Raw genomic sequence first — 12,914 nt, 5'->3', positions numbered from 1 at the left:
ATAAAATATAAAAGATAACTTTAAATCAAACTTTGCAGCTTGAAGACGGCGATTCTCGCCTCAGGAAAGAGGCTGAAGAAACTTAAAACCAGGAGAGTCAAACTCAATCACACAAGGGACCAAAATCCAAAACTCACCTGAGGTCACACAGGATAAACATCTATTGAACACTCTGAAACTAAAATTTGAAACTGTAACTTTTTAACATCATTATAAACTAGATATAGAGCATTACCTGGGAAATTGTTAGTGTGAATGCTGGAAGCTGAATTTGGCCGCTGAAGATGCTGAAATTGATGACTAAAAACATTGAAGCTGATACCCAAATAAAATATTAACTAAATGCCAAATTAGCCTAAAAAACAAAAAAACAAAACAGGTTAGCCAAAACAGCTAGCATGTAAATATTAGCCTAACTCCAAAACAGCCTAAAAAACTAAAAAACGTAAATACCAAAATAATCCAAAAAGCTGCAGAATGCCAATTTTTAAAACTTTACAACTGTAACTCTTTAACATAAATATGAATAATAAAAACTCAGGAATATTATTCCAGAATAAATCAACTTAAACCTTAAATAACTTTAATATTTTACTCTCAATAAAAATAGATTTTGTCAAAATGATAAAAGTTAGAAATGAGCTCAAGATAACATCGGGTCATTAATAACAATAAAATAAAATGATCTGGAGGGCCGGATAGAATCACCTGGAGGGCCGGATCCGGCCCCCGGGCCGTGACTTTGACACGTGTGAGTTAAACTGTTGTCTGCATCAAAAGTAAAACAACAGGAACATCAGTCAGAACTTTACTCGACAGAAACACAAAAAAACATTTGATTTCTCTGCATAAAATGGAAGAAAATCCTATTTTCAATATTCCCAGACGGACGGTTCTGGAAGCTGATGTCGTCAGGTTTAAACCGACGTCTCCTCGGACCCACAAACTCGATTGATCTTCTGGTGTGACCTCACCTCTGTCCTGCTCCTCCTCGCCGTGGCTCTCCTCCATCGTCTCCTCGCTCGGCTTCCTCTCGTCTCCTGAAGGGACGTTGGGTTCGGAGATGTCTGTGCTGTCGGCGGCGCTGTTGCCCTCCTTCACAGCAGCAGAGTCTTCTGGGGCCTGCTCCTGCTCCTCCTCCTTCTCCTCCTCTACTGGACTGGCAGCTTTCTCCTCCTCCTCCTCTTTGGGTTGGTTCTCCTCCTCCTCCTCTCCTGGAGTGACATCTTTCTCTTTGGGTCGCTTCTCCTCCTCTTTGAAATCTTTCGTGTCTTCCACATCGCTGTCCTCCCGATCGCTGTCCAAGAAGCTGGAGTCGGATCTGGAGTCTTCTTTGAAAAGAGAACGTTTCAAACGTGACCTTCTCCAAACTTCCAGTTCAATACGTTTTTCCAAACATGAATATTGAGAATATTTCTAAAGCGTTTGTGTTTCCTCTCACCATCCTTCCCCTCTTCAGTCTCTGAGGCTTCCTTCTCTTTCCCCTGAGTTTGGGCGGATGGTGGAGGCGAGGCGTCTTCCTTGGTCTCCTCAGCAGCAGCTTCATCGTCTGCTTCAAAGTCGTCTTCATAATCTTAGAAGGAAACGTGTTTGTTTATCAGGAGTGGAGACGTTCAGCCGCTGTTTTTGGATGTTTACCGTCTCTGGTTTTGTCGTCTTCCAGGGATGTTGGGTCTGGATTCTCCATGTTTTCTGCTCGGTTGGTTCCGTGGTCTGAGCGAGAGGCGGCGCCGCCCCCGTCCCCTTCCACCTGCTCCTCTGTTGACCCCTTTGGGCTCATGGCGAGTTCTTCTGGACCCTTTTCTTCTTTGAGCCTTTTAGGAGGGGGGGTGGGCTTTTTGTCCAGCCCCAACGCGATGATGCACCTGAGCAGAGCTGCCGCCATTAGTCGACTAATCGAGTGTTAACATAGTCGGCGACTAATTTAATAGTCGATTAGTTGTTACTTTATATGATATGGAGTCAGAGTTTAGTAAAGTTGAAAGTTATAATGACATTCTGTTAGCTTTATGGACTGTTGTAGCATTTATTAAAGTTCTTTAGGCTAATTTGGAGTTTAGCTAATATTTCAGCTACATGCTACCTGTTTAGGCTAACTTAGGATTTTCTTTTGGTTTTTTGGGATAATTTGAAATTTAGCTAATATTTTAGCTGCAATCAGCTTCAGTGATTTTAGTTATTAATTTCAGCATCTTCAGCGGCTAAATTCATCTTACAGCATCCACACTAGCATCATCACAGGTAACACTTTATATCTAGTTTTTAGTTGTTTTAAAGCTAATGATGGTTCAGGTGTTTGTTTTACATCCACTTCGTGTATGACCTGATTAGTCGACTGTTAAAATAATCGATTTTGGCAGCTCTACACCTGTGCAAACATGACGGGACTGAAACACCTTTGACATCGTTTCTGCTCATGGGAACGTTCTCCACTCATCTTTCATTTGATCTCAACCAGATAATCGCTCAGATGTGTGGAGTATAAAACTGAAGCACCGGAACCAGAATGTCTTACTTGTAACACGGAGACGCCCCCTCCACGCCCAAAAAGCCAAAGTGTCCGTGTTTCCCGCCGAGGCGGGAGCCTTTCCTGTACTTGAACTCGCAGCAGGCGCTCAGCCGCTCCACCAGCAGCCCGTTCAGGAAGAAGGTCAGGCTGAAGGGAAAGCCTCGGTGTCGTCTGGAAAGGAACTGGAAGCTTTCTGGAGGAAAGACGAGGACGTCAGTACGGGGACAAACACACAGACCGTCCCGGACGCCGGACGCCGCCCACCTCCCTCACGCAGCGTTCCCTTGAACACGCACAGGTTCTCTCCTCCACAGTGCTGCTGAAACACTTTCACCTCATCCCGGAGGTCCAGCAGGTCGGGGGAGAGATGCACCGTTTTCCCAAAGTAGACCATGTTCACGCCCACTCGGCTCTGATGGACGGAGCTCCTCAGCCACGGGAGGTCCTGCAGGCGGAAAGAAGAGTCACATCGGAACGAGGTTCTAGTGTGTCGGAGAGTGTTTTAGTATCTGATCCAGGTCAGGTTTTGGTTCTGTTTGGTTCTCTGTTCTCTCTTTCAGCATATAAAACATGCAGGTGGGAGGGGCAGCAGTTCACACGGTCAAAACAACTAATTCAACAATCAAACACTAACACGCTCACTAACTGCAGTAAAGTGAACAGACTTTAAAACAAACTTTAATATCATCATCTGGAAAAACCAGCAGGAAGAGAAGAACTTTCCTCTGAAATGATGCTTTGGATCACTAAACATTCAGCGTATTTACCACTCTTCCTCCACTGGTTAGTCTTCATGAAACAGAGCTAGCTCCAGGCTTGGTAGCCGTTACCATGACAACACATCTCCTCAGGTATCATCTAGTCTAGACCGGGAATCAATTAAAAAAATTCACGAGTGAATCGCGATTGATGGGTTTTATTGTTACAGTATTTGCAGCCACTTTTTAGTTGCAAATAATCATAATATGAAATCCTGCTCAAAACTACATTTAGAACATTTATTTTTAACCCTTTAAAGACCTAAAAGTCTTTTCTGTATTTTTAACGATTACCTGCTGCTTATTTGGTATCATTTTAATCACCACGACCTCTCCTATGTGACTCTACCTTGATTTAGTCATTTCTCTATGTTATATTCACACACTGGACATAAAATCATCCAACCACAGAAAGATCCATCGGGAAAAATGAGATTCATTTTGATGTGAAAACCCCAAAAATGTTTAAGGAACTGTTTTTACACCATAGAATAAACGTTTTCAGTGTGATTTTGTAAAAACAAGAATTAAGTTTGTCAGCAAACTAATCAACATGTAGTTGAACGAAAATACAAAACATTCCAGGTTAAAGTCACAGATTTCAGACCTCACAGCTCCACGATGTCGTCCGTCTTCTGTGGCTTCAGCTACCAGGAAGCCAAACGAGAAGAATTCCTCTGCTTCTATGACTGCTTCATGGTTTCACTGTCTGCATCGATGGAGGCGACTGACCTCTGCTCCACTGGAGGCGGCGGCGTTGCGGAGTCTGCGACCTCTGACGCTCGGGGAGATCTGGGAGCTTCTGTCTTTCCTCTTGGTGACCGGAGGGATCGGAGTGACGTAGTTGTTGATGACTGGGAGGTAGGAGGGGGAGAGGCCGCAGGACGGCTCCTTCGTGGCCGGAGTTCTGCAGGACTCGTTTATCTGGACAGACATGTTTCATAAATGACTCGTTTTGCTTCAAATAAACCAAACTCAGAAGGTGATGCTCACGGTGCGACTGAGCGGCTGGCTGCTGGCGTGAGTCTGGTGCAGTTTGTACGGAGAGCTGCGTCTGACTGAAGCGGTGGTGCTGCTGCTGTGGATGGGCTTCAGCCGCACCGGCCTCTGCATCTTCCCTGGAGCCGTGTTCGGTCGAGAAGAACTCGGCTGGAGCCAACAGAAAGTTTCAAAAATTTTGGAGTTTAGCTAATATTTAAGTATTTAAGTCTAATATTTTAATATGCTAGCTTTCATGGCTAATTTGGCATCTTCTGAGGTTTATTAATGCTAATTCGGAACTTTGCAAATATTTTAGCAACATGCTAACGTTTAGCCAATGTGCTATCTAATGGGGTTTTTAGGCTAATTTAGAGTTTAGCTTCTATTTTAGCAACATGCTAACATTTTTGAGTACTTCAGTTCACTGGGGAGTTTTAGGCTATTTCATAGTTTAGCTAATATTTAAGCTACGAGCTAGCTTTTTTGGGCTAATTTGGAGTTCAGCTCATATTTCAGCAACACACTCAATATTTTTGCAAATTTGGCATGTATCTTCAGAAATTTAGGTCAACTCTTTATAGTTGTTTAATGAAATTTCCAGTCTTTTAGCAAATGTATCATTTTGCAAATAGCTTTTGCATTGTCAGTAAATCCCTTTAGAAATTAAATTGCGTCACCATTTTCAGCTTCAGCATCTTCAGCGACTGATTTCAGCAAAAAGCATTCACATCAACATTATCACAGCTAATGCTCTTTTCTAGTTTCACACAGTTATTCTGTCATTCTACACCTTTAAAACTTTAAAACGTACACATGAAAGTACATTTTTCCAGTTCCTTTTCTCCTCTAAGGAGCTCCTCATGCATGAAAGACATTTTTTTGCTGCAGGGATGTCTGATCAGAAACGCAGCATTGTAAACCTCTGGAACCTCCAGGTCTGTTTCAGTTCAGGTAATCCACAAAAGTCAAAGTTCTAAACAAAATCAACAAACAGACCTGGGTCGCTCTAACTCCAGACCATTTCTGTCACTAAGAAGACACGCTGTCATTCATCTGAAGAGGGAAAGACCTCTGGTTTTAGCTGAAGAGCATCCTCTCAGGATGAAACTAATCTGTCTTCAAACGGACCTTTTGGACCCGTCCTTCGGATCAGAACTGTGAAATCTGCTCACATAACCGGTCTCTGTTGGACGTTAACATGGACTGAAACACGGATGTGATCAATAAAGTGTACATCTCCGTTGCCGTGGTAACCGAACACGGAGGAGAGTGTGGACCTAAACTGCGGTTCAGACGGATCTGATGGGTTTTGGTGATGATTGGTGACTCATCATGACAGCAGCAGCTATGGTTCCAGTTTGATCAACATTGTGGGTTTTCATGTAGAAGACGAATGTGAGTTTTAGGGTTAACCTTCACCAGGACCAAGAAGGCAGGAAATGTGGGCCTGATTGGGTTTGTCCACCGTTTCTGTGGTGGCTCCACCTGTTTGACTCAGACTCGCTACTCAGACTCGCTACGCTAGCCAGCTGCTCTGTGGACCGCGGGTCTGCTCGCTAGCTCCATGTGGAGCTTGCTTGCTCACTACAGATATGATGGCTAGCTTGCTACAGTGGAGCTCCTTAGCTCACTACATCTTAACCCAGTGTGGCAAACACGGGTGGGCCACCACAGAAACTATGGACAAACCCACATTTTCTGTCCACGTTGAACCATATGGAGCCACTTAGCCTTGCCGGCTGGGTTGCAGCTGAAGTCACAGTTTAAGTATAGAGGATGTTCTGTGCAGACGTGAAGGGAACCGTTTTACATTTTCAGAGTTAAGTATAAACTGAACACAGCGGAGCTGCTGGTGTCTTGGATTGCATTAAATATTCATGAATCTGTTGGTTTCTATGGAGGATCAAAGGTGACAAACTGAAATAAATGAATACAAAGTTAATTAATTAAACAAATGTGTCATTTTATTAAAAAAATATTGTATTGCATGAATTACTTTATCCCTCGTCAGTCAGTGGGCGGGGCTAACTCAGATATAGTCAGTTATCTGGCCTGAAATCTTCTACGATACGAGACATTTGTGACTTTGCAGACTATATGAGGCAGAATCCTCTCAATCTGTGTGAATGAGAGTGAATGGTTGAAGTTACGGTAAAAATGTCGATGAATAAAATAATAAATGAAGTATTTTAAATAGATAATGACACATTTATTTAATGAACTTTTGTTGTTTTCATTCATGCGTGTTTCTCAGTGGGTTTGTCCGTCTCGTGGCCAAAGATGCATTCAAAGTTTTAAAAATAAGCAGATAAAAAGGAAGTTGTTGCTCACAGACAAAGAGGACTCTGAGCGCTCCCCCTCAGGTCCTGAGTCGTTTCTGCGGGGGCCCCGGGCCCCTGTGGGCGGGTGGGGAGACAGGACGCCGATCACCTCTTCTTCACACCTTTTGGAGCGCTGCACCTTATAAAAAACGAAAAGACCACATCATATTTAAACAAACTGAGTGTTGTTGGAGAACGTAATAATTGTGTTTATCTGAGAGTCTGACACGCTGTAGTTTAGATTTGCAGAGCGCTCACAGCTTCCTTGTCTTTCTGTTTGTATAAGCCATCAAAGTCAATTAGCACAACACTAGACATGAGCTTTTTAAATGTTAATGGCACACCTTGATCTTCTGCACTCGCTCCCTCCTTGCAAACTCCTCCAGTTTCTTTTTGATCTCCGTCCGGTGGAGACGCTGAGAGCGCATCGGGACACATTAGCATGAAGAAGAACCACAGAGTAACGTCAGCGTTCGACTGCTTCTCTCCTTCTGACACTTCCCACCTCCATCTCCAGCACCTTGTGGAAAATGGCTTGGGCCAGGCATTCCCGGACATGCTTCTGGTGGGCTCTCTGCAGCAGCCGGTGTCGGTACTCTTTGTCTGGAACGATGCGGCCGCTCCTGGTGATCTGATCACGGCCACGGAGGGGAAAGGGTTAAGTCAAGATGGGTTTACATTGACACACAATACATGTACATCCATGAGGCCTTCAAGAACCAGGACAAAAGGTCTTCTGGCAATTCTAAGGTTTTGTGCAGCAGAAGGAATTTTACCTGAAACGCATCTCCACACCTGTGCTAATTTAAGCACACATATGTACAGTTATGCACAACTATGTGTATATTTATGCACACCTATGCTAAAATGTGCATATCTATGCACACCTTTTCACACATATGCACACCTATGCCAACATATTCGCACCTATGCTATTGTGTGCACACATATGCTAACATATTCGCACCCATGCTATTGTGTGCACACATATGCTAACATATGTGCACCTATGCTACCATGTGCACACCTATGCTAAAGTGTGCACACCTATGCTAACATATGCGCACCTATGCTACTGTGTGCACACCTATGCTACTGTGTGCACACCTATGCTAACATATGCGCACCTATGCTACTGTGTGCACACATATGCTAACATATGCGCACCTATGCTAACATATGCACACATATGCTACTGTGTGCACACATATGCTAACATATGCACACCTATGCTAACGTATGCACACCTATGCTAACATGTCTACACCTATGCTAACGTATGCACACATATGCTAACATATGCGCACATATGCTACTGTGTGCACACCTATGCTAACATGTGCACACCTATGCTAACGTATGCACACCTATGCTAACGTGTCTACACCTACGCTAACGTATGCACACCTATGCTAACATATGCACACCTATGCTAACATGTGCACACATATGCTAACATATGCACACCTATGCTAACATATGCACACCTATGCTACTGTGTGCACACCTATGCTACTGTGTGCACACCTATGCTAACATATGCACACCTAAGCTAATGTATGCACACATATGCTAACATGTGCACACCTATGCTAATGTATGCACACATATGCTAACATGTGCACACATATGCTAACATATGCACACCTAAGCTAATGTATGCACACATATGCTAACATGTGCACACCTATGCTAACATATGCACACCTACGCTAACATGTGCACACCTATGCTAACGTATGCACACCTATCCTAACGTATGCACACCTATGCTAATATATGCACACCTAAGCTACCGTATGCACACCTATGCTAACGTGTCTACACCTATGCTAACGTATGCACACCTATGCTAACATATGCACACCTATGCTAACATGTGCACACATATGCTAACAAATGAACACCTATGCTAACATATGCACACCTATGCTACTGTGTGCACACCTATGCTAACATATGCACACCTAAGCTAATGTGTGCACACCTATGCTAACATGTGCACACCTATGCTAACATATGCACACCTAAGCTAACGTATGCACACCTATGCTAACGTATGCACACCTATGCTAATATATGCACATAGGTCATTTAAAACCATAAATCAACATGACCTACCACATTTACTCACACCTGAATTTCTATGCACACCTATGCCACAGCATGCTTGACAGTTGGGAGTCGATGCTACCTTTCTGCTAGACGTTTCTCCAAGACTTCCCTAAACCGTTTTTGCATTAAATGTGTCATTTTAAGAAAAAGATTTAAAGAAAAACTCGCATTTCTTCAGGATTTCTGAATTCTCCTATGATAAACTTAACATCTAGGTTCAGAGCTGCAGCTTTTCAAGTCAGATTTTGAGATGGACTTAGCCAAGGTTTCCCTTCTGGAAGAGAACCAAGAGTTTGGGATGTTGTTCGTGTGTCAGCAGTCAGTCTGAAAGATTCACTGTGAGCAGCAAAGGTCTGGATGAGACTGCTGAAGCCTCGGCCGTTACAAAGGTGATCACACTTGCTGCTTATCAATTAATCAAGTGCATCTGAGCTGCTGGAGTAGTTACCCTGTGGATTCTTCTGGAAGATGTTTGAATCCTGATCTGATCTGGTTTATTGAAATCGTGACAGACGAGGAAGGGGGACGTACCAGCCCGGCTCTCAGCAGGTGTCTCCTGATCCGGGTGTTGCTGAAGTATCCGCTGAGGTGTTTGTCCGTCAGGCTGTTGTAGGCTAGCAGAAGTCTGGAGGAACAAACATGTCGGTCAGCGTTCACCTGGATGTTAATTAAAGCTCCCACCAGTTTCCCGGCGCACTGATTGGGTTTGGTAGCGTTTGTCCCGGCTCAGTCAGGACTCTCCTTCCACCGACCCGGATGTCTCTGGGGAGGCTTTTTTTTCCAGCGGGGGTTTGATTTCCTGCAGCATTTGTGTACAACACAACAGGATGGTACAAGTACAGTGTCTGTTACAGGAGTCTGATTACCGACATGAATTAGAGGAGATGGCACACTTGACCCTGGCAAGCTCCTCTTTGTGTCTCGTATTCAAGCCTGGATGGGAAGTTCTTTTGGGGCTTTTGACCCGCAGTAAATGTTAGTGGAGCGTTCCAGAGACATCCGTCGTCCCTTTGGAGTCGGAGGGACTCTCCGTTCTCATCGGGACGAGTTTCATTTAAAATATGTTTTTGTTTGTTTTAGTCAAAAATCACCGACAACAATATAAGAAAATGTTTTACTTCTAAACAGACATCTTTGAAATTGACATAATGCAAACAAAGAATCAACATTTTAAGAAACATGTGTAAATACATAAAACTGAATATAATTTTAAGCTAATATTTTAAGAAAACCATTTATAGTTTAAACAAAAAAGTCCAGAGCTATTATTCACTCAATAATAGTCACAAATCAATTATTAGAATTTATTTTGAACATTTAACTATAAATATAATTCAGATATTCAATTAATTCCGTTAAAATTATACATAAATATAGAAAATCGTTTTTATGCATTTTCTTCCAAACAACATTTTATAATTATATTAAATTATGTTTTTGTTGAGTTAATCCTCGTAATTTTCCGCTCTACTTCTGAGTGACTTTAATAACTGAAACTTTGATTCTTTTCTGTGCACAGACCCCCCCCCCCCACCGCGGGTTTGGCGGCGGTACCGACGCGCTCCTACCCGCTGTTCAGGTGACTCATGGCGGCTCCACTCCCCGAACCTCCCCGCTGGTTCGGGTCCAGAGCGGCGCGCGCGCTGTCCGGGAGCGGTCCGGGCTGGAGTCCTTTCAGGGCGGCTGTCAGGAGCCGGACCGGAGCGTCCCTCTCCGCGGAACCGACGACACTCCCCGGTTGCCAAGGGAGATCACGTGACGGGGCTGGTTTCCTCTTTCAAAGCCCTGGAGCCGCGGGCACGCGGAGCTCGCGCACGCGTGGAACACCTTGACTCAGGTGAACTTCAGAAGTTCTGCGGGTTTTTGAGTCTTTTGAGAGAAAATGAGCTGAGCGCGGGTTTTCTGAAACGACTTCCTGTTTACAGAATCATCGAACACCTGAGGAACTGCGATTCACAGACTAACTTCACCGCCGTGAAGTGAGCCTGTTTTTGAAGCTTTATTTGACTTCTGGGATTTCTTCTTCACCTTCAGACATTTAAAACATGTTTATATGTTCAGAGAAATTTGGGCCAATATTATTTGAAACTCAAATAGAACAATCAAAAATACATGGTAAATGGCGTATACTTGTATAGCGCTTTCTACCCTCCTTTGAGGCCCCAAAGCGCTTCACAGTCACAGACCCATTCACCCGCTCACCCATTCACACACTTTCGCTGCTATGAATGAAATATTGGTGTTTGGCAAAAAAAAAGAAAAATAAAAAAAAAATTTAAAAAAATAAAATAAAATTTGCTATTCCAAAAATGTTTTTTTATGTCTAAAAATCTTAATTCAAAACTTTTTTTTGGTCATTTTCAAGTCAATTCTTCCACTTTCAGCTATTTTTTATTTTTTTTTCAAACCTGAAAATTTCAGCTTCCAAACGTTTGGCCTCATTGGGGCGGGGCTAACACGAAGAACCAATCAAAATCAACGAGGGTGGTAACTTCAGTCCCGGCAATGAAATTTTCAGATTTGAAACCGGAGAAAAAGAGCTGAAAGTGAAAAAAAAAGATTTGAAGTAAAAAATTTTAGTTTTGAAACCTACAAAAAAAACACTTGAAGCTGAAAATAATTACATTTAATTAGGAATAGCAAAAAGTTTCAGACATTTTTTTTTTGGCCAAACACCAATATTTTAATTGTTTTAATTTTGTTTTAATATTGGCCTTAATTTAGCTCCATACCTGATGCCCTCACACATTTCTGTGGAGAATTTTACCCAAAAAACTCTTTGGGTTTCTCATTATTGACATGATGAGATGATGATTTAACACTTAAAAAATTGTTTGGAAGTATTCTGGAAGATTTCAAGAGGAAATAGTTAGTAAAAACTTTAAAACTTTAAAGGTTTGTGTCACTCTGCTACACAAATCTGAAAAATGTTACAAAAGTAACAAGTAGAGATTCGGGTCAGTGTCGGTCCATCTGTGCAGACAGAACAGAACCGGCGCCAACAGTAAACATTCTCTGACAGACCAAAACCCAACGGCAGCTGCATCATTCGTCATGTAGAACACATGTGTCAAAGTCGAGGCCCGGGGGCCGGATCCGGCCCTCTGGGTGATTCTACCCGGCCCTCCAGATTTTATGTTATTGTTATTAATGACCCGATGTTATCTTGAGCTCATTTCTAACTTGTATAATTTTTACAAAATATATTTTTATGGAGAGTAAAATATTGAAAGTTATTTAAGGTTTAAGTTGATTTATTCTGGAATAATATTCCTGCCTTTTATTATTATTCATGATTATGTTAAAAAGTTACGGTTTTGAAGTTTTAAAAATTGGCATTCTGCAGCTTTTTGGACTATTTTGATATTTACTAAGATTTTTTTAGGCTATTTTGGAGTTTAGCTAATATTTCAGCTACATGCTAGCTGTTTTGGCTAATCTAAGTTTTTTTTGTTGTTTGTTTGTTTTGGCTAATTTGGCATTTTGCTAATATTTTAGCTGGCTATCACCTTCAGCGTTTTCAGCGGCTAAATTCAGCTTAAATCATTCACACTAGCATTATCACAGGTAATCCTATATATCTAGTTTATAATTATCTTAAAAAGTTAGGGGTTTAAAAGTTTAAATTTTAGTTTTCGAGTGTTCAATAAATGTTTCTCCTGTTCGTCCCTGGACCTAAGGTCTGTTCTGGATTTTGCCCCCCTGTGTGATTGAGTTTGACTCTCCTGATTTAGATAAATAAACTTTATTTACGTTTTTGTGACCTTTAAAACATTTGCCTAAAACATCTAGCTTCTAAATATTCATACAAGTGTTTTTTATACAGCAGTTTTAACTTCTTTTACTTTTGACAGAAGCACATACAAATTTATTTCAAAATAAAATACACTCTGTGTTAAACGAGATCAAACGATCAGATCAGAACAAATCTCTTAATCTTATTCTGATAATAAAACAGTCTTAGCGCTGGTTTTACTTTTGCCTCAATGTGATCAGTCACTGGATATGATCAAATTTAACTTTATTAACCAAATAAAAACTATAAATCCGTATTTTTTATCATATGTTTTCAGAGCAGAGAGGCCAGAATGGCGGCAGGAAGGAGCCTCAGACCCCTGCAGGTCCTCTGTGGCCCTCTTGTGGTGGAGATGAGAACTACATGTTCACCAGGATTTGATTTCTTCTCTAAAACATAAGAAATCTAAGATAACCATGAAAACATTTGAAGTT

At 42.0% G+C, this 12,914-nt stretch overlaps 1 protein-coding gene and 1 long non-coding RNA gene across 6 annotated transcripts in view; one reads left to right on the top strand and one right to left on the bottom strand.

Moving 5' to 3' along the window:
* The window catches only part of erich3 (glutamate-rich 3), a 17,218-nt gene extending 6,836 nt beyond the window's left edge, over positions 1-10,382 (bottom strand). For 2 of the 5 annotated variants that reach the window (XM_036211435.1, XM_024258779.1), the window contains exons 1-12: positions 10,253-10,382; positions 9,216-9,309; positions 7,075-7,200; positions 6,914-6,985; positions 6,580-6,708; positions 4,261-4,416; positions 4,000-4,191; positions 2,774-2,954; positions 2,516-2,702; positions 1,639-1,865; positions 1,442-1,573; positions 975-1,331 (exon numbers count right to left, since the gene is read on the bottom strand). In XM_036211435.1, coding sequence (XP_036067328.1) covers positions 975-1,331; positions 1,442-1,573; positions 1,639-1,865; positions 2,516-2,702; positions 2,774-2,954; positions 4,000-4,191; positions 4,261-4,416; positions 6,580-6,708; positions 6,914-6,985; positions 7,075-7,200; positions 9,216-9,309; positions 10,253-10,272 — 1,873 coding nt within the window. In that variant the 5' untranslated portion in view covers positions 10,273-10,382. Of the gene's footprint in view, positions 1-974; positions 1,332-1,441; positions 1,574-1,638; positions 1,866-2,515; positions 2,703-2,773; positions 2,955-3,874; positions 3,915-3,999; positions 4,192-4,260; positions 4,417-6,579; positions 6,709-6,913; positions 6,986-7,074; positions 7,201-9,215; positions 9,310-10,252 lie in introns of those variants that run through there. The other 3 variants (XM_036211436.1, XM_036211437.1, XM_036211438.1) reach the window with 3 other exon arrangements.
* LOC112136851 lies at positions 10,379-12,914 on the top strand. The gene is made up of 3 exons (XR_002917431.1): positions 10,379-10,521; positions 10,610-10,663; positions 12,758-12,914. It is a non-coding gene; the product is annotated as an uncharacterized LOC112136851 (long non-coding RNA).

Source organism: Oryzias melastigma, linkage group LG4 (assembly GCF_002922805.2).
Source record: "Oryzias melastigma strain HK-1 linkage group LG4, ASM292280v2, whole genome shotgun sequence".
NCBI classification, from domain to species: Eukaryota; Metazoa; Chordata; class Actinopteri; order Beloniformes; family Adrianichthyidae; genus Oryzias; species Oryzias melastigma.
The sequence above is the reverse complement of the archived record's forward strand: the minus strand, read 5'-3'. Positions and strand labels throughout refer to the sequence as shown.